This window comes from Pseudopodoces humilis, chromosome 5, assembly GCF_049639895.1.
Source record: "Pseudopodoces humilis isolate 2021_Gansu_Grassland_sample_001 chromosome 5, ASM4963989v1, whole genome shotgun sequence".
NCBI classification, from domain to species: domain Eukaryota; kingdom Metazoa; phylum Chordata; class Aves; order Passeriformes; family Paridae; genus Pseudopodoces; species Pseudopodoces humilis.
The window spans coordinates 32,816,694-32,838,596 of NC_142204.1; the positions used below are offsets into that span (position 1 = coordinate 32,816,694).

The window sequence follows — 21,903 nt, forward strand, 5'->3', positions numbered from 1 at the left end:
AAATACACTCAAATCCATAAGATAAAGTAGTACCTTCTATTCTTAATACATTAGCTGTTCATTGATATAAATTCAACAAGCTCAACGTGCATTTAGCAAAAAGCAGAGCTGGCTTAGAGCAGCAGCACAGTGCTGAGAGAACTCAGTCTACAAATTCTACGTACAACATGAATGGTCATATATTTCCTTCTTTGCGTGGTGTGCTTAGAGATTTACATCATGGGTTTAGTATAATAAATTTATTATCCTTTACCAAGTTGTTCCTTTATGAAGTATTCATTTGTAAGGCACAATTTTTTTATACAGGGCTGCTAAAAACCATGGAGGAGACACATTTTCTTAGTAGTTTTATTTTTTTTTTTTTTTTGTAGATTCTATAATCATATTTCATCAACTGGTACAACAAAACATATATAAAAAGCAGAACAAAGAGGGCTTGTTGAGCTTGATGCATGGTAAATCTATTTGGTTTATTCTTGGTTTATTGTTAAATATTATATTGCATTTCTTTAAGCAGACATCGTGTATATTGTGATTTCTAGCATTCCACACACAGCAGCTTATTGTTGTTCCCTTTAAATATGGGAAATAAAAATGGTTTTAGTTTGCTTTAAAAAAAAAAAAAAGAAGAAATTGAGAGAGGGTACTGCTATATTACATGGCCCAGGAAATATTGGCAGCATGCTCTTTGGCTTTCATCCGTAGAACTGCAATGCTGGAGGACCTCCTTTCAAACTCTGGCTTGGTTTCAAAAGCATGTCCATTGGTTGCCCCAGAAAGCAACGAGTCAGTGAAAAAATTATTGAGGGGCATGTGGCTGAATTGATTCTGGTGGTTTGAAAAGCCTGTGTAGCCAGAATCTGTCCGGGGTGAATGGGAGTAAGGTGTCATACAGGAGGATGTATCTCGTGGCAGCATGCAGGAGGTAACCACAGAACCACTGGCAGCATTCCCTGCCCACAGATTGTTCTGAATCTGGAACACATAAAATGAATACAATTAAACTTAGATAGTCCATCTTTTGTTTTCTGCAATGCTTGGTTTGCTCTCCTTCATACACAATTAGTTCTCCTCTGAAACAAGCAGCAAGTATTTAACAAGTTCTCTGCAATCATGTTAGAAAAGTGTATGAAGAGATCACACGAGTCAAAATACAAGATTGTTCACTCAATCAAGCAAGGGCTGATGAGTCACATTCCTTATTTTGTCATCCATTTGCCCTGTGGCTCCACATATGATGTCTACTCTTGAACCTTAGGATGCCATCAGCCCAACCAGTAAATAAAATTAATAGAAACACACAACTGACATCAGAGAAAGGGTGTCAAAAGAGTGTACAAGATCATAGATGTTTTCAACATAAATGCTTCTCCTCATTAGAAATCCCACTGTAATGGTAGGAAAAGGGTGAACAAAACAAACTAGTTTGGATTTCTCAAGAGACAAAGCCCAACAAGTATTTGAAAAATTTAATAATGAGAAGCCTTGCATAATTACTTTAAAAGAAATTAAACCCTAAAAAACAGGAATTACTGATAATGCGTTCAAAACCTTTTCGTAAATATTTTTCAAAGATAGATTTGACATAATATTTCTTTTCATGATTTTTTATGTGAAATTATGCTTTGAGGGCATTTCTGTTTCAGCACTCAGCCTTAACAAGCTGCATTGTGCATCCCTGGAAAACGTTGCATGACAGACTAGGACACAAACATTGTGGTTGCTAGCAATGTCTGGAGTAACCATGTATTCAAGCTTTGATGTATAATCCTTTCTATACTTGGCAGTCACTTAAAGCTTCATTCTGAGTCTCAGGCCTTCTACCATCTATGTATAGATACTATTTATGGATAAGTACTTTTCACTTGTTTGTTACTAGATGAACAGATAGGAAGATTTTTAAGACCTAACATAAGTCAACTCTTGTTATCTCCGACTGCATGGTCTTTCATTCCTGCTCTATTCACTTTGATTTGATCAAACTTCACACTCAGCAGCTGCCCTTCTGTTTTTCCAAACTGTCTACTTTCTCTCTATCAGTACTACATGTATATGATATAATTTCTGACATACTCAAACTTCCTCAGTCACTCCTCATTTGCACACACCATATATATGGTGTATATACACCATATATATATATATACATATATATATATATACAATATACAGCTTTGTATGTCTTCTCCACTTGTATCTATATATCTTTTCTGAATGTTGGTATTTTTTTTATGTATAAATAACATCAGGCAAGGCATTTTTAGCCCCCATTCCCAGTACAGATGTTGTCAGCCAGTAACTATATCATTTCCTACTTGTTTTCCTTTGCTAAATTTGTCTTCACTCTAAAATGTGTAGTCTGTTCAGTGTATCCTTGCCCTGATGCACAACGATTGAGCCCACATGTCTTTGTTCCCTGTGATATGTTGGAGTAACTCAATTACTCTTCAGTTAGCACTGAAAAGTGAATTCCCACTTCAAACTTAATTTTACATTCACATTCCGAATCCATAGACAAAGGAATTTTGACTTTAAGATATAAAGGTTATCTCTCTAGCTGAGTGATTTTTTTCTGCCAAAGTAGAGGTCAGGGGAAGTAATGAATTATGACAGACATACACATACACACACACAAAATGAAAACATGTTTCTAAGGCTGATGAGTTGTTTTTTCTCCCATTGCCCTATCACTTTGCAACAGCACATACCCACCAAACCACCAACACAATAGCTGAAGCGATAAGTTATAGTTCACTGAACTCATCTAGCTAGAGACCTAGTGCAGATAGGAAGGATGAAATAGTCTTATTTTCAAAGTTTACATTTTAAACAGTTGTATTAGCAAGGTCATCAGGAGCTGACAACTAATCCAGGCTCCTTGGGAATCCCAGCATCAAAAAAATAATCCAGTAAATTCTCCATTCCTGTTTCCTACAAAAGCCTGGGGAAAAATCATGGTAGCAACACATCTCCCCAAACTCTGGGTCTTTCCAGCTTGTTCACACAGTCATGCATGCATGCAGCTATGGTTCCACACAGTCATGGACGTGCCCTTCCACGCACACACATACATCCACAGAGCTGGGCACACCTCAGGCTTCTGCTCCTGCATATTTTAGGTGGCCTGTTGGGAGGCAATGGAGGGAGTAAGGTGTCTGAGGATAGATATGGAAGATTTTTTCCTCCTCCTTGTGAGCCTCCTGAAGTCTACATGAGGAAAAAAGTTTCAGAACTTTCCAGTTGCCTCCTCCCATAATCACTTTTCAGAAGACTCAAACGCCAGCCCATGGGAGACTCTCTACACTTTAACATAGTTCCCAGCTGCTTCATAACTCCTTAATTAACCTACCTGAGCAAGTTTTGATATATAATCAGACAAATTTCCCCAGGGACAAACTGGTTAATTTACGCAGTGTCTAATACATGAGCTGTTTCTGAAGGAGCTCATAATCTCCAAAGCTAACTTACATGCAACAAAGTCTTTTTTATCTGACATACTGAAATTTCTTTCCAAGAAATGCTATGGCAAATGCTGCAGTCACCCATACAGCACAGATATAATTATGGGAGGAATTTTCAAAAAAGATATGTTTAAATACAAACATGAACAAGTTTACCTTTAATACAGTCATGATGGGAAGTCTTCAAAAGGTTCAGAGGCTCAGTTAGAAAGTGCCCAATAAACTATGTGGTCTGGAGGAATCACAAAATCACTCCTTCTTTCCATATTTCGAGTAGTTTGGTTTGCAGTAAACTAAGTTTAGTACCACCAATTTTCCTGATATTTTTATCCTAGACAAATGTCCTTCAATTTAGATTCACTGAGATTGCACAGGTGTAAATGAGAACATAATCCAGCTGCAAATCCTAAAATATGCCAATGTCTTTTTAAAGAAACATATGAACAAGCTATTAATTTCTAAAACTTTTAAAGGAGTGCCCTAGGTTTCTTCCTTAGAGAAAGGAATTCAAATTATTAAACAACTTCAGGAATGCCAAAAAACTCTAGAAAATCTTTACATCTTCTCTCATGAGGCAGTTATGCTTTCCAAAACAATGTTTCAGTCATATCAATTTTCTATTCATTTTAGTTAGTGGGGTGACTTCACATTTGATATTAAATTTTCATTTCTTTACAAGTATTTACAACATAAATATCTTGTAGTGAAATTAAGGGGCAGAAGGTATTCCTGTATTAAAAATAAATACAGTAACTTTTCACAATAAGTCAAAATGATGAGAACTTCTTCTGGTATGTTAGAAGGAAAAGCGACATTATGTACATGAATTTAAAGAAAATATTTTTCCTCTTAAAACCTTGTGTGATCCATGAACTATATAAAAGGCAATTCAAAGACTGTGAATGAGGCCATACATACAGCACATCTCTGGTTTCTGTTAACATCACAAACAACTTGAGCTTTGCTCTTGTGGTTACCATGAAATTACCAGAGCCCTTCAATATATTTACCTACTGTATGTTTTATACATGCATGCACATGGACACACACCCTTCCTGATAGAAAAAGAAATAGGATTTCATAGCTGTGACAAGAACATAACTGGAGAGTTATGGTTGTTAACATGGTTATGATATGATTTCCTGGGCACATGACCTTCTTCTGTTAGACACTGTAGAGGAAAACTAGCTGAGGTAATTGGTCATCCCGCTTGGTTTCATCGCTTTTCTTTATGATAAACTTTCAAACTCCCTGAGCTTCAGCCTTTTTATACAGCCCCTGGGAAAATCACATAAGCTCAAAGATCAAATTTTTTCCTGGGAATTTTACTATCACTTCCCTAGCTTTGTTCTCCCATCACCAAACTTTTGACATGTGTTATTTCTGTCACCTGCCTATCCAGACTAGAGACCATCTCCAGCAGACAGCCCTGTGAGCACACACAACTTCTGCTTGAATGCACCTGTTCTAGTGTTTCACATGGGATACAAAATTCTAATCTTTTAATATCTCTAGATATCAAGAGATGTTATTCTTATATTACATAATAAATGTTATATGTAATGAATGTTACTATAATTACACTAGTAAGTAATTAGAAACTGCACATTTACTCTGTGGAAAACAAAAGTGGCACTAAATGAAGAGTTAAGGATTTATGTAATTATAGAAAATATGTGAGTGTCAGACTGATTTGCTAAATTTTTAAATACTCCTCTCCTTGCACTGACAGAAATATCAGATCTGTGCTAGCACAAGGAGCTACTTTTGGAAGACTAAATGAAATAGCTGTTACACTGCTCAAAACCACTATAGTTCACATCTTGTATCTGTTGGTCATTCCTGTTCCATCAGCTCAATTAATTTTTTCTGTAACTTTCCACTTTTTTTTTTTTTCTGGGTTGCCCTTTAGAATGTCCAAAATACAGGCAGAAATTTTCTTGTACTTCCCAAGCTTGTAGATTCTCAGAATAACTTAAACTGAAAAGATCCTCTGGGATTATTTTTCTAAACCCTTGCTTGCAGCTACTCTCAAATTTAGATAAGGTTACTCAAGCCCCAACCACCCGTGTTTTGAGTCACTCCAGCTGCAGGGCTTCATTAATTTCTATGGGCAACTTGTCCCAGTGTTTCACCACTCTCATTGTATTTTTGCATTTCTATCTAGACTAAACACTTCTCAGTGTTTTAATTTGTGATCATTTTGTAGGAGCTGTTGCAATGTGACCAGTGCACATGTGAAGATCACCTGTACTGTATTGGACTCAGGTATGAGAGAGATGCAGCACACAATTTTCAGATATAAATTAAATGCTAATTAGAGCATGTTAGTGAGAAATTTAATGATACAGATTTAAAATACATGATTGACACCTTCAGTTCACATTTGCCTTACACATGGTGAACAAAATAAAAATTGGACCATTAGATTCTACATTTAAACAAGTCTGCTAGGCTTCAAAATAATGTAGGATTTGAAAAGCCATCAAGCTTTTACTCTTGTAGGGATGTTTTGTAAACTGTAAATTCTCTCTACTGCAATCTTGAGGCCAGCTCCAATATGGATTAATAATATTCCAACTCTATGATACAGTTAAAGACAATATTTTATGCTTTGAAAAATACTATTAAAAGTGTTGTGTATCTTAGAAAAAAAAAAAAAAGAGAGAATTTGCCATAAAATTAAGCCCCAGTAAAGTCATTCACACTTTAAAAAATACATGTGTCACACAAAAACCCCACAGAGCAACAAACTGGATGTTGAGACTAGGAGAAGGACCACATACAGTGGTGGTTTATTACCAAGAAAAAATAAAAGTGCAGTGCAAAAGCTATTTTGTGTGGAGCAGACACCACGCAGAAAGATTAGAAGTGTCACTTCACTCTTGTTGGAAGATCAGCCACAGCCAGGCAAGTGAGCACACAAGCAGCAGGACACACACCATGCAGGTGGTGGCTCAGCCCGAGCTCCATGCTGTCACAGCTAGACACGTGAGTGTGTGATAAAACCTCTTTGAAGCTAGCTCAGATATGTCTGCCACATCCACTCCTGCTTAATCAGTGTACCCATTGCCTTAATGAACTATTGTGATTAACTGTCATTTATATGTCTACTACAGTTAAAAGAAATTTTAAGTCATATAACATGTGGCGTCTAATACATTCCATATGAACATTTAATTGGAGCATGTAACTTTGATTATTGCTAATGAGGATTAGCCATATGTACTAAGGCTATAATGATTATCCAAGGACTTAGTACTTAACACATGTATGCTGATACCACTTCTACACTCTTTGACTGCCAACACATCATGTGATGCCATGCTGTTCAACATATTAATTTGATTTATCATTCTGGTGGATGGAATGCAAACTTCAGCCTCTTCCTTCTGTTTCTGAGATTTCAACATTTTCATTTCTTTCTAGAACTTCTATATCACTCCTGTTCCCATACTTTGGAAAAGCCTTTGTTGTCTTAGGATTGCCACCTGCACTATATTGAGTTTTTTCAATTGAAACAAAAAATTAAATTCAATCCTCTCCAAGTCTTCCCTGCATTTTCAACAAAATTTTTAAAAAACACAAACATTTTACATGTGATATTAAGAGGTAAAGTAGGGTGGTGTGACAAAATTAATCTTTTTAAAAGAACTTCAGAAGAAAAATTACAACAAATGAACATGATTCAAAGAACAAGGAAAAAGGAGGAAAGATGCAAAGAAAGAGCCTATCTGGGAGAAAAATGTTGACCTTTTTTATCAGCTTTTCAGTAATACAATTTAATGTTTATTTACATACTGATGCACTTATTTATAAAGACAACAGCTTTATCAGTTTAATTCACACAGGGAAAGCTGGAAGTCTGTGTGATAATAGCATAGGCTCTTGCATGCGCAAATAAGGAGGGGGTAGAATGAAATTTTGTCTCAGGTTTTCTTGTTAGTTCTCATAGGTAATCCTTGAATCTGATGAGATCAAGTACCCTTTGTAACAGGAGCCTTCCCACTAACACAGGGTGGCAGAAGGAGTCAAATAAAGACCAATAAGGTAAGAGAAGAATAGAGCTAAAGAGACTTTTTATTGTTCCTCTTCCAACATATCACTTAAACATCTGTGTAAGATAACTACAGATGACTGCAGATGAACCAGGTATCAGAATAAAAAATGCTTAGAGATCATCTCACCTATTTTACACCTTACGTTTTAGGAATAAAAAATTCAATCAATCAGATTTTTGACAGCTGTAAAGGGAATCCGTGTCTGGTATAAAAGTCCCTTTGGTTAAGTTTCCTAAACACAAATGTCTAATACTTATCTGGCCACGACTGCCTAAGATGAAGGATAGATCCTTCTTTTAAATCCTGTTCATCAACACTTCAACAGTGTCTCAGATATCCTGAGACATATTTAATAACACCCTACACTGTATTTAAGTGACCAAATTAACTATGGCTTATTTACTGACATTCACCCCAGTGAAATGAAGTAAACTTCCCCATGAAGGGCATCTGCATTAATTTCCCAGCTGATGTTAAGATGTTCCATCTTCACTTTCATATCATCAGTAGGCTATTGCTAGTTAAGCTAAAACTGTCTAAGATATGTGTACTCCTGAGTGCACTTAAGACGAGTTAGACCACGTGTTGCATCTACAAGAGAACCTTGAAGTTCAAACACTGAAACTAATGAAACTGAAAACTTTTACTAAAATAAATAAAAATCACTGTGCATAAATTTTTCCTAGAAAAATCTGATTTTCAGCATAATGTTTTTAAAGCCTTGAAAAAAACATCTGAATAAGACGTGGTTGTTCTAGAATGTTGTACAAACGGCCCTCCTCTGTAACCCAGGTTTTGACCGTATAATTAATGGAAAATATATGCATGCAGAATTTGTCCAGTTTCGGAGACTTTCTATTTCTTGGCAGGTAGATGAGCAATTAAAAAACAAACAACAAAAAAAAAAGCACAACAAACAAACAAAAAAAAACCAAAAAAATAGCAACCAACATCTGAAATCAATATACTGTAAAAATAATTAACGTTAGACTGAAAGAGCAAAGCAAAGAATTATGAACTACCAAAAAATAATATAAATTGTTATTATTGTGAAGATAAAGATGTGGAATTTAGTAGCAAAATTAGCCTGGATTATAGAGACAGACGTTGGACCAGACCACCTTCAGAGGTCACTTCCAATCTCAACCTTTCTCTGATTCAGAGCCAACCTTCTGTCTGAAATGAGTTGAAAGATTCATTTTCCTACAGGAAAAACCTTCAGGTTTATGAAGTCACACAATGCCTAGCAGCATTATGTTCTAAATTTGTATTTGATGAAGATAATTGGTGAGGAGACTAAGCAGAAGTCTCCATGGCACCCTCTGTTGACTGCAAGAGACTGATGCTTCTGCTGGAATGCAACCGAGATGTGTTTTCTCAACATATGCATGGTTGGACTCAAAACAGAAAATCTGCAGGCTGCAAATCCTTATAATGCACACCAGAAATTCATATTTGTTCCTGCTCTTTCTGCCATAAAGCTGTAAATTTCTCAGCTTGATTTCATTGTTCTTCAACATTCAACCTATATTTTTTTCCAGCAACAGGGAGTCTGTTTTTCTCTGTGATTCTTAAATAAGCGCTAGTGATCTGTGCTCTACAATCCACAAGAAAAACTATTTATTTAAAAGTATGGAAAAGCTTGTTTAATATTTACCTATTGTCACAAGAGAAGTGCCTGTGGTGGTTGTGGTACATGAATAAAAATAAAGGAAAAAGAATATTTGTTTTCTTTTCTTACATTAGCCACAATGAAATAAAGGAATTGTTGGGGAAATCAATTTACAACATTACAATAAAACAATTTTAAATACCTTTTCTGCCTGAGTTGTGGGAAAGATTGATGAATTTATAGCAAATCAGGTGCTGTATATTTATTTTCCATAAATGAAGCACTTACTAATGGACATCTAGTTCAAAATATTTGAATGCAGTGATGTTAGTAGTCATTGTTTTTAAAACAGATTTTCATTGTCTCAGGCATTCTCACTGGAAATGTTATATGTATGATAAAGTTGTGGTTTTACGTGAAAACTATGAAGGATCGCCACCACATCAGCAAGAACATGTATTTTTATTAAGTGTTCTGTGATAATTGCCTGGATACCTACTCATATACAGAAAAGTAGCCAACTTTTTCTCTGATGATCAAGCTACCTTGTTTTTGTCATGTAGCCAAGCTATGCATGCAACCACTCAGCTCAAACAGCGAATGCAAAGTGCACTCACACCTTCATTTAGCTCCTTGCTGCTGTTCTTGAAGTACAGAACAGCACAACACAGCGTTCTCATGCAGGTGACCAGACTCGATCACACATTTGTGTCTCTGTTTACCTGCAGTCTGTTAGTCTGTGGCTGTAGGTGAGCACGTCGCATTCGTGTTTGTGAATGAGTACACGTCTTGTATTTCTATACAGAAATTTCAGAGATGCTTAATCTAAGATTATGGGGCCAGCATTTGCATTTCAATCTTCTGTTGTTAAGAATCTATTAATTAGTGATGGAAATATTTGTCAGGCTGAAGCTTAGTTGTGTTATCTGTCTAGCAGATATTTTTTTGGCAAAAATATAAACAGAAATGCAGTGAATTAATCTTTTTAACAATCTGAAACTATGGAATAGATATTTTAATTTGTTAGAATTTTATAGATCTTATTATCATATAGTTAAGAAATGTGAGGTTTTCGAAAAACATTAATTTTAGGACAATCATTTTAAGTGCTTACAAATGACTTATATAATTCCATTATCTTATACTAATGAAACATTCGTCATTTAGGAAAATATGTAGATGGAATCCTACTAAAAATACAAGATAAGCTGGCAGATACAAATTTAGTCTAGAAATCCCAAAACTTCAGCACTGTTCCTTGTATCACTTGTTGTGATGCTATAGGTAAGTCAGAAAAACCTCCAAGGAGAATTGACCACCTTGAATGAGATCTGTGAGTGAATGCATGTCTATGTTTTTGTGAAAACCTAAGACTGTGTCCACCTAAACACACAGTCATGCAGCAGTTGCTAATGCAATTTGGGTTATTGCCCTGCTACCTTTTAAAACAAAGCCAGGCAGACTTACAAGCGGCACCTCAGATGAGATGGTTGTGTCCATGTTCTGAGCTGCTGGAACACAAGCCAGCTCTGGCCCAGGCACCAAACCCAGTAACATGCAACCTCCTCAGAGGTAAAGCATGTTAAACTGAGTAGATGACACATGACCCCTGGTTCATAGCCAATCACATTCATAGAATCACTAAGAAAAGATCTCCAAGATCATTAGGTCCAACATTTGACCAAACACCGCCATGATATATTAGAGCATAGCACTAATTGTCATTTCCAGTCAATTCTTGAGCACTTCTAGGGATGGTGACTCCGCCATCCCGGTGTTTAACCACCATTTCAGTGAAAAAATTCTTCCTGATGTCTGACCTGAACCTCCCTTGGCTCAGCTTGAGGTTATATCCTCTTGACCTGTCACTTGTTCCCTGGGAGAAGAGACAAGGCCCATCTTGCTACAATCTCATTTCATGCAGTTGAAGAGAGTGATAAGGGAGACCTTATCACCCTTATGCACCTCCTTATCACCCTTATGCATCTCCAGGCAAAGAAGCCCAGCTCCCTCAGCTGCTTCTCGTAGTATGTGTGCTCCAGGCCCTTCCCCAGCTCCATTGTCCTTCTCTGGACTCGCTCCAGCCCCTCCATGTCCTTTTCATAGTGAAGGGCCCAGAACTGGACACAGCACTCGAGGTGTGGCCTCACCACTGCCAAGCACAGGGGGACAATCCCTGCCCTGGTCCAGGCCAGGATGACATTTGCCTTCTTGGCCACCTGGGCAAACGCTGGCTCATGTTCAGCTGCTGTCAACCAGTGCCCACAGGCCCTTCTCTGCTGGGACAACTTCCAGCCACTCTTCCCTGAGGAACTCTTCATCCAGCCAATTTAGAGCATGACCAAAACAAGCTCACATAGAATATGAGCATATTCCTAAGGTTGGCAGAGACCCCGCTACCTAATGAAGCTGAGGAGCACCAGAACACCAGAAGTGGAAGGGAACCATGCAAGAATTTTTGCTTTGTATGATGCTTTTTTAATTAATTATGTGGTAAAGGCAATGTGAAGCCAGAGACAAGAAAAAAAATGGATCCAGAATAAAAATGTTCAATGTGCTAAAGCAAGCAAGGAGACAAAAGCAGAGAGTTAGGTAAAGCAGTAAACCAAAGGACTGAAGAACAGAGACAGAAGATTATGACCTTATTACACAGTATAACTTATTATTTACTAACAGGGAACTGAAAAAATAAAAATAAATAAAAAAAATCAAACACAATGGTCTGAGAAAGCTGTCCTGTCCCTCTGCCTCTCTCCCACAGCAATATACATGCAGTTCTGATTCTTCATGGCTATACTACAGTTTCATGCTAGTAGGAGATTGGTTCTATTTAATGGTCTGTTGAGGTCCATAAAGAAATGGTGCATGTTTAACACATCAGAAGGAAGCTAGAGATCAGATAGTTTCTACCTCATCCTAGAAAAGCATACAAAACCAGAGTTGTTTAGATGGCTGCTAAATGTAGAACCAAAGTATTGCTTGGTCTTTACCATACCTGAGGGTAGCTGTCAGTCCTTGGAAGAACAGATATATCATAGGTGGCAGCAAAGTGGCTCTTAGCTTGCTGGATCTGACCATAGCGTTCTCTTTTTCTCCATTTTGCTCTTCGATTCTGAAACCAAACCTATAGTATACAAGGAAAGAGTCATCAGGGTAAAAAAAATTATATCCTGTGCAAAGGGTTTTAGGAAAATATGAGGTTTTGGACAGTGGCTTTGAAAATTTCTGTTTATCTACAAAAGGGAAGTTTTCCACCTGAAAATTAATTTTTTACTGTTTCAATCTTGCAAATGTCACACCTTCTTAACTTTTGCTAGCTATTTTAAATGTACATATTGTTTCATTTATATTATCTCAAAAAACCCACAAAACCCCAAACAAACAAACAAAAAAAAACCAACCTGAGAAAGATCAGCCTGTAGCAAGTAAAGAAGCATTCTCTTAAATCCCCATGCCTACTGATTTGCTATGACTAGCCATTATCTGCCTACCAAATGTGGCCATAATCTTTATCAAGTGAAGGAAAAAAAAAGGCAGGAAAAAATTGGCACAAGGACAGTAGTCTCCTCAGCAGGAAAAGTTCTTTTAAGGAAGTTTAAAAGGCCAGGAAGATAATAAAAAGTCACCATGTCACAGACAGTTTTTGAATTATTGTAAATTTTTGTTCACATTGGTGTTAGGTGATATCTGTTTCTTATAATGGAAGACAAAAGAATTGCACTTTAGACTATGGAATAATTTGGACTTTTTGCTTGAATTTCTTTATACTCCCTGGTTTGTTCTGTAATATTTTGAGTGTCAACTATTATATCAAAAACCCGTTATACATCCATTTCTTTCTGTTACTGATAACTGTCATTGTCCCATGGTCTTAATAATTTCTTTTTGTCTTTCAGACAGTTTACTTTGAACTGGTTAGGAATTATCCTGATGAATAAAGGGGATTGCAAAGAAAAGTAACACTGTATAACAGTAATATCCAACCAGACATTATTGTTCTGGTGTAAGCAAGCTCACTGAGACTTTTTCAAGAAGTCATAGTTTTAACTGAACCATTACTTTTTGTAAAGGAAACAATGGCATTAGTTAGTCATCCTGCTAAATTGATCACTAATTCATTTTGATGTATGTATATATATATATATATATATATATATATATATACATGAATGGGTTTTTTAATACATATTTGCTGTATTTTGAGGAAATATGTATTAAATTTCTAATTCCATATTGTGGGATATGCAAAAAAACACTGTTTGGTTTATAATTTGATTCTTGCTTAGATCTTTGGAGAGCTCAATTGTGTTTTGATACTGCTTAAACAATCAGGGCATAATTTTGCTCATTTTCATTCTCAAGGACTAGTGGCAGATGTATTATGTGCAATCTTATAAAAGATTCAGCAATGAAAGCAAGGCTGATGTATATAACTCCTGAGAATATATTGTTAGGAACCTTGGTGGTAAATTTGTGTTATTTATGATGCCTGAGCTTCAGCAAAAAGAAAAAGGAAGGGAAGAAAAAAATCTCCTGTCTCCACAGGAGGCATCAAGGACAAAATAAGGAAATTTAGTCCTGAAGTTTTTTCCTTGAAAAAAGACCTCGACAGTCTTCTCAAAATGGGTACCAATTACTGAACTGACATGCAGCAGGAAAGAGAACAACTTAGATAAATTAGGTTCAGGTTGGCTCTCTCCACATGTGTGCAGGACAAATATTAAATTGGATGTTGATGAAATAGTGGTGAAGGGAACTGTGGGTAAGGTATCCAGCTGATCACTCTGCTACACTAAATCAAACAATTTGCTTGAATTCATAGAATTAAATGAGAAAAAGCACATATTTTTTTCCTTTGACAATCCCTCAAAATGTTTCTGTTTACACCACTTTACTAGAAACTTACTCTTGGCAGAGATAAAGTAACCATTTGCCTCCACAAAGAAATGTAGAAATCTGCTGCTTGTTATCCTTGAATTGCCAGATGCTTGCCTTTAATGACGTAAGGCCTTGCAAATTGCTTAATCTTGTGATGGAATACTCTTGTTACTCTGGATAGAAATGATCAACGTGTCCTTTCATATTTAGCATATGAGAAATGCAGAGATCAGTTATCTTTTAAGAATGGTAAGAACATGTTTAAATAAAATAGAAATAGATACTCTGTGAAAGCCTGATATAGACATAAATTTTTCATTTTCTGTCTTATTTTTAATACTCTTACCATGTGAAGCCTCTAAATCTTAGAAAAAAAATGTGATAAAAAGTCAGGTGACACACTTTAGTTCAATTTTCCCCTCCCTGTTCTCACTATTAATTTTCTCATGAAGTAGTTCTCCGTATTCCAGAATTATGCGTTTGTTAGAACAGTGTTTTAACATTATGCTACCTTCTTTCTTTTAAGTCAAGACTAAATCCCAATGAACGCAAGTCATACTTGGAAAGCTGTACCAAATTCAGGAGAGGGATTGTGCAGAGCCTAAAGAGTTAAAAGCCACAGAAACAAATTCCATTGGCATTGCTGCTATCACATCGTTGTAACCAGACACACAGTTTTGGACCCTGTTTTCTGATGGCAACAGCAAATGTGGTGCCTGCTTGAAGAGACATGAAGAGAACACTTCTTTACAAAATTAATTAGCTGACTTTCTTTCTGAAAGTGTTTCTGATTTAATTTCAGTTTGTATGCATGTGCACTGACGTCTATTTCTCTATCTGCATGTGTGAGTATGTATTTAATTACAAGTTGTGAAGTTGTTATCATATTCAAGTCACTAAATTTTAAAAATTAATACCAGTCTATAAGAATCAACAGGACTGTTATTCTTTAAATTGAAATAATGATTATTACCAGAACAAGGAAGATATCTAAAATTAAGATGAACTTGCAAAATGTGGCTCACATCTTCTTCTAATAGAGGGCGTCTAAACAAGGGAAAGACTGCATTTCCTGGATATTTAGCTTCTTTTCTCACCATTGTACATCAAAAGCCATAAATATTATTGGGATTACTGTATGAGCACATACTGAATGGATCACATTTGTATGCAGTTACAATACTCAAATAATGTACTATGTGGTCACCAGTGTGTTTCGTTCCAAAAACTAGAGTAACATTATTCATCAGTTATGAAAGTTTAAAAACCAGAAACTGTACCTCCTAATTTTATGATTTCTAAGATAATTCCATACAAAAAAAGATACAAGGATTATGTTCTTGTTTTATACAGGCAAAAAAACCACACACACATGCATATCTATGTAAATATAGGTATATAGATATTTATACACATTTATGTATGGGCTGTTTCGCTGCACTCTCTTTGGATAGAAGCAAGGAATTTGATTACTGTTTAGACTGTAATTTTGATGCCATAACACACATAGAATCCTCTGCATCTGAGTTCTGCATTGTCATCAGTCTGAACGACAAGTCTTTAGTGGAATCTTTACACATAACAATTTATGTTTTCACTGCCTGGAATTTTACAAGAAATCAAGACAGCTTTACTATTGATGTTGCTTTCGATCCTTTAAACAAGTGATCAGAACTGCAACACAAGCTATTTAAAAAATAAGTTATTTTAGCACTACAGCACAACAGCTCGTGTCCATAAAGAAATGAGGCAAAACAAGCTGTTTACTTGAGCTTCAAGAGCTTTTGTACAATCCCCAAGAGTGTAATTTACTCATTCCTACAATGCACAATTTGCCATAGAAATGCTGAAATCTGGTTCCTACCTGGACTCTGGCCTCAGTGAGCTCTGTTCTCAGAGCTAGCTGTTCTCTTACATAGACATCAGGGTAGTGAGTTTTCTGGAATACTTTCTCCAGTTCCTCCAGCTGCAAACTGGTGAAAGTTGTTCTGTGCCTCCTCTTCTTACTGCTGGAGACATTGCTGTCACACTTATCACCAAGTTCATCCAGGTCCCCCTTCTCCTGCAGCCCTTTCACTGGAGACATCCTGAGATTGTTGCAATTGTCCATGGGCCTGCTCAGCTCTGTGTGAAGAGGCTGTCCTTCCACTTTAGTAATCCCGTAGTTCACTGTACACAAGGTGGGTTAACAGCTGGTTAATAAATGATCAAGGGGGAAGGAGAGGTGTTTAGATTCAGGAGCTCATATAAAACAGTTTCACAAGGAACAAGATTCCATCGTGGTGGTGTTATTTCTATATGAGATCATGGAAGAGGAATTTGCTATATTAACTACAGACAGAATAAAATTACGAAATCACATTGAATTTTAACTGAGACGTACATTTGAAAATATCATCTGAAAACTTACAAAGTAGTAATAAGTTACATTTATATAATACTATATAACATTACAGAGTAGAGAAATAAGTTACAGAGTAAGGAGACTGTACAAGAGACTTGGGCATTTTCACTCTGCTGCTACTGCCGCTAAAGTAGTTAACAACCCATGAAATCAGCATCAGCTAGAGTTGTACAGATAAGGAACCTTAGCCCAAAACAGATTTCCATAGAAGAGGCACAAAGCTATTGACAAATGTGCCTTTAAACTTGGAAGCAAATGTAAAAACCTCTATTTCTATGAAAATACAAACTAACAGTGAAGCAAACTTAATAGCTGTAAACTGACAAATCAAAAAGCAAATGAAACCAAAAATTAAATTCACTCTTAAAATTTAATAAATTCCATATACCTTCTTTTGGGTTTGTGAAGTGGAATTGTTTCCAATGAGGTTTGTTACAGTTATAAAATACAGGGCATTTCTGCAAAATGTCAACCTATTAAAAGAGATTGTTTCATGTACTTTGTAAAAGGATTGCAGGAACTATTTGTCTTTAGGTAAAACTTGAGTGGCAGAGATAAGAAATAATCCCCAGTAGCTCCTTAATAAGAAATTAAAACATTTTCTATTTTTAACTTATCACATACTACTGGAAAAAGTAATGAGATAAATTAAAGAATTAAAAAAACCCTCTTTTTCTTTTCTAAGAAAAAGGTGGGAAAAAGACTCAAACTCTATAGAAATTAAAACTTACAAAGATTCTGTGTAACATAATAAGCTTGCTTTGAGATTTTCTAACTTTCTCGGTAATTTCTTTTCTTTCAATTTGAGATGATTGTAATGAAACACAATTTTTAGATACTTACCATCAACGCATACATAGATAGGAAATGCCCCAAAGCCCTCGAGGCACACAATAAATTAGCTAATTAAGAAAAGCTCCAATGTATAAATCAATTTTCTGTAGGTTTTTCTGTTCTAAATCACACTTGAAGAAATCCATCAGTATTTCTTACAATTTTTTTCATACAAATAAAAGAACTTTCTCAAAAAATATATAATTCAACGACTATATGAAGTCAAAAAACATGATATTGCTAGTCTTCTTAACGCAGCTATCTTAACCATGCTTTCCAATTTTTCTATGAAATCATTTTTAAAATTTCTTTCTATAGCGATTTTCATCATGTTGGAATAATGAGGAATATCTTAAATGTTTTAAAAAGGAAATATCCAACATTATCCTTGCCTATGAGAGAGAAAATTTGAATACTTGATAAAATGTTTAACACTATTCTTCGGAAGAGCGACGTGGTTTTGGGAAGAATCACCTCTACTCATCGTTTGGTAACACGGCAGAGAGCCCAGCTCCCATCGCAGGACGATATTTGAGGGAAGCAAAGATAACGGAGCGATTCCCTCCCTGGGTCGGCACCGGAGCGCCGGCCGTGTCCGGGGTCCCGCCGACATCCGGCGATGCTTTTTCCCGGCTGTTCGCTGGTGAAAACGCCGCGGCTCGCAGCGGGGCCGGGGGTGGCAGGGGAGCGGCCGGAGGGCGAGCAGGGGCCGGTCAGGGGGTGGCCAGGGTACCGGGGGTACCGGGGATACCGGGGGTACCGAGGGTACCGGGGGGCGGCCGTGCCCCGCAGCGCTCTCCGGGACCCGCCGGTCCCCCCGCGGGCTGTGCCCGAGCCGCGCTCTCGGCCAGCCGGGGGACCCGGGCCGGGGTCGGTGGGGAAGGCAGTAGCTGAAGGGCTGCACCGAAATAAAAAGAGCTCTTCAAAGCAGGAGTTTGCCTTCTCCCGGAATTCTTTTTAGTAGAAGTGGTAGCAGAATTATAACAGTAGTATTGTTACTGTTATTTTTATTTTACTACGACCTGACAGCTCCTCGCATGCCCACGGCTGCACAGCTGCCTTTGGTCTCTCCCTGCCCTCCCCCGTACATCCCCAGGAGGGAGAATAACCCTGGGATGACGACTCACCGCTGTTGTCCTGGCAGGGTGATGTCCTCTCCAGCCTCACATGATGCTCAGCTCTCTGCAGAGGGTTGAAGGCCTGTACGCATTTGCTGCCTGACGTTTTGCTATAAAAGGACTCATTGTCCAAAGTTTCCATAACGTGCTCCAAACTGCCTCCTGCTCCCATATAAAAGTCACTGTTCTTGCTCGGCTGGCTCTTCAGGGCAAACTTCTCGCTCAGAAAATCCATAATCATCTAAGGCTGTTTGAGAGCCTCTTCCCTAGACAGAGGCTGGACTGCGAGCAAGGGAGGGAGAGTGAGTGGATGGGAGGGAAGGAAGGAGGGAGGAAGAGGCGTTCAGTGCTCAGGGAGCTGTTTTGCCTCTGAGCCTTTGATTTGTCTTGTCTTGAAAGGGGAACCCGAAGTTGCTCTTATATCTTGAAGCTCAGCAGGACTTCTTGTGCAACCTCCCATTTCTAATGAATATGAAATTAAGCAAGTCTAACTCCACCCCAGGTCCCCCAAGACCTAATCCCAACACAGGAGGGAGTTCCAGGCCCGTTTTCGACAGACAGATCTGTTTCAGACAGACACACACAAGCATTCGGGGAGGGTGAGGGGAGAAAGGGAGGGAGAGAGGGGAGGGAGGACAAATAAAAAGGACATTTCCCCTCTGCAACCTATTCTCATTTCTCCAGGGATCCTGGAAAGAGTAATCCCTTGCTTCCCTCCCTCTCCCCCAAGCTCCCTGAGAGGCTTAGAGTGAGGTAATTTCAGGGGCACATACCCTCAACTAAAGGATCTTCTTTAATCGATTTGACTGATATGTCGGTAGGTGCAGTCCTGTTCTCTGAAGCTGTAAAATTAAGAGCCGGTGTTCCTTTTTTATTAAACAGCTCAGAAGTTTTGTCCTGGAGTTAAACAGAGAAAGAAATATTATAGGCAGTTGTTTTTGTAGAGGGGATGGAAAACAGAGAAACTTAAAACTAGAACTCTCTCACATCAGAAACTGGCCTAGAAGAGAACTTGTCTGCTGTGAAACAGATCTCAACCAGTCTGCCTCTGTGTGTGTGTTTGGGATTGAGGGGGTGCGTGCGTCTGTGCAGAGTGGTTAAAACGGACCTTATTTTAGATCTCCTGAAACATTATCATTAAAAAACAATACTGTTTCTAAATGAAAGTATTTTTTTAAGTCTTCGGTAATAAAAAGAAAAATAAATAAGCCATGTATGCATGCATTCCTATGGATATTGGGAAAGCGGACGGTTTTCACCCGAAGTGTGAGCTTTGAAGTGTTGAATTCCTTGGTCCTTTCGCACATTGATGAGCTATAAAGCGCAGGCCAGAGAAATAGTGGACGATTTCGAAAAGGCACGAATTACAGAAAAGATCTTCCGTATTTCCTCGTGAAAAGAGTACTCGGTGAAGTAAAGAAAACCCGAGATTGCAATCACTTCAGATGAGATCTCAGCATCCCAGGCCCGCGCGTGCCTTTTCTACTGAGGCTATTTTAGAGCCCAGTTCGGTGGGCCCTTCCCCCGCTGGGGCGGGGAGGGGAGAAGAAGCGAGGCTTTAATGAGTGGTTGAAGTACCGGGGCAACACTGGCCAGCCGGGGCTGCGGAGCGGCTTAGAGACCCTTCCTGTGAACCCAGTCAAAGGTGAAGGGAAGGCCAGTTCGGGTCCAGCATATTTCCCGGCAGGCAGCTCCTCTTCCTTCTTCAGCTGGTCTCTAATTCGTTATTTTCCCGGAGAAAGGGGTAGAGGGTTTTTTGGTTTTTTCTTTTTTCGGGTACCACTGTAGAGTAGCTGAGGGCACCATCCGCCGCACTCACAGTCTGCCCTTCCCTGGCATCTGTCCGGGCCGGGAAGTGCGGCACGGCTCCGTCCCGATTGCCGGCGTTACCTGCTGCCATCAAGCGAGCTGGGGCTGCGGGAGCCCCGCCGTGACAGAGCGCAGAGGTGGTGCTCGGGGACTTGCGGTGGGACGGGTTTTTTGGGGGATGCCGCTTTGGCGGGGAGGGAGAGGTGGATGCAGTTTTTGTAATCCCCCGGGAGAAGAGGAATTGAAGGAGGACGAGCGGTGCCCGCGGTGAGCGGCCAGGTGCGGCCGGGCCAGCTCGCTGCCTGCCCCGGGAGAGAGGCTGCAGCCTGCCCCAGGGGCCGCTCCAAGGGCAGCTCCCGTCCCCGGATTTCTCATGAAAAACGACACGTTTCCTCCTTGCACCTTCTGGAACAACGCCTGCTCCGGACCCGGGGAAATAGATCCTGTCCCTGCCCCCGCATCTCCGTGCGCTGGCACTTCGGCAGCGTGTTTATAACTGTGCCTTAAAAGCACTAAATGCCTTGGGGAAGGGAAAAAAAAAAAAAAAGAGGGGAGGGCAGGGGGGGAAGAGAGACAGAGAAAGGGAGAGAGAGGAAGAGGGGAAAAAATGGAGCTCTGGATGTCTTTTAAATGAAAGACACATGCAAAGTTTTTGCAGCCCGCAATCCACTCTTATCCCAATAAATGTCCCTCTTTAAAGACAACTATTAAACACCGGGAAAGCCGAGGACAAGGAGCATCTCCTATGACCGTAAGCCCCCACAAGAGCTGCCAACAGCAGCAGGGCTCTTTCCAAGGGGGCTGGAAGGAGCCCGGCTCCCTCCGCGGGGCTCTGCGTGTCCCGCTGGCCGGAGGAGCCGCCTCGGCGAGGGCAGTCCTCGCTCCCCAGCGATCTGCCCGGCACCACGGCAGCCCCTCCACCCCTTCCCTCCCGGGAGGGTCGGGCCACCCCGGCGGCGGCTGACCCGCGGGGCCGTGGAAGCGCCGGCCTCGCCTGGGGACCGAGCTGGGGACGGGCTGCGGTGTCCTCTGTGCTCTTCACCCCTGCTCCTCTGAGAAAACACGAGCCTCCTGCAGCATCTTCCACCCAGCGGGGACTCCTGTCTCTGAATGTCCCGTCTTTGCGAAGCTCTCCCCGCCGAGATTAGCACCGGCCTTTATATATATGAACATATATATTTGCAATATCAAAAGTATTAAACACAGAGCGCGATACAAATTCTAACCGGGTCCTAAAATCCGTCCTTCCTCAACAGGAAATAATAAATGAATAAATAAAAATCAGAGCGATTTCACATCACTGTTAGCTCCAGGGACCAAATTCTACTCTTATTTACCTCTGTGCAACCCAGAGTACTTCAAAGGAAAGGAGAGATGTAACCTAGGGGAGAATTGGCGCCACGTATGGCATCCGTTCTCCTTAAAAGCTTGAAAACAGAAAGCCGACTTCAGCGGGCTAAAACCATTTGAGAGGGCTTGGACAGATCCCGGGGGACAAGGCGGCAAAAGGAAAAAAAATTCTGTGCTGAGGTGAGACAGCTTTGAAAAGCATCTTTCTTCAGGGACCTACTCCCTCCTCCAGGCAGCCCCGTTATTAAGAGCTGCGTGCAGATGTGCCGCTGTGTTTCCAGAGATGGAGTATCTCCCAGACCTTCTGTGAAAGGGTGTTACGTGTGATGGAGAGACGTTTCGTGACCAGAGGTGGTGTGAAGGAGCTCACCCCTGC

The 21,903-nt window shown here is 39.4% G+C and overlaps 1 protein-coding gene across 1 annotated transcript; it reads right to left on the reverse strand.

Annotated features, from left to right (window-relative positions):
- Positions 1 to 654: 654 nt before the first annotated feature.
- Positions 655 to 18,730, reverse strand: ALX1 (ALX homeobox 1). Its single transcript, XM_005519402.3, has 4 exons — positions 18,378 to 18,730; positions 15,877 to 16,181; positions 12,130 to 12,258; positions 655 to 975 (listed from the first exon to the last, which is right to left on the reverse strand). The coding sequence occupies exons 1-4, from the start codon at positions 18,607 to 18,609 to the stop codon at positions 655 to 657; spliced, it is 987 nt and encodes a 328-aa protein (XP_005519459.1). The 5' UTR covers positions 18,610 to 18,730.
- Positions 18,731 to 21,903: the final 3,173 nt, after the last annotated feature.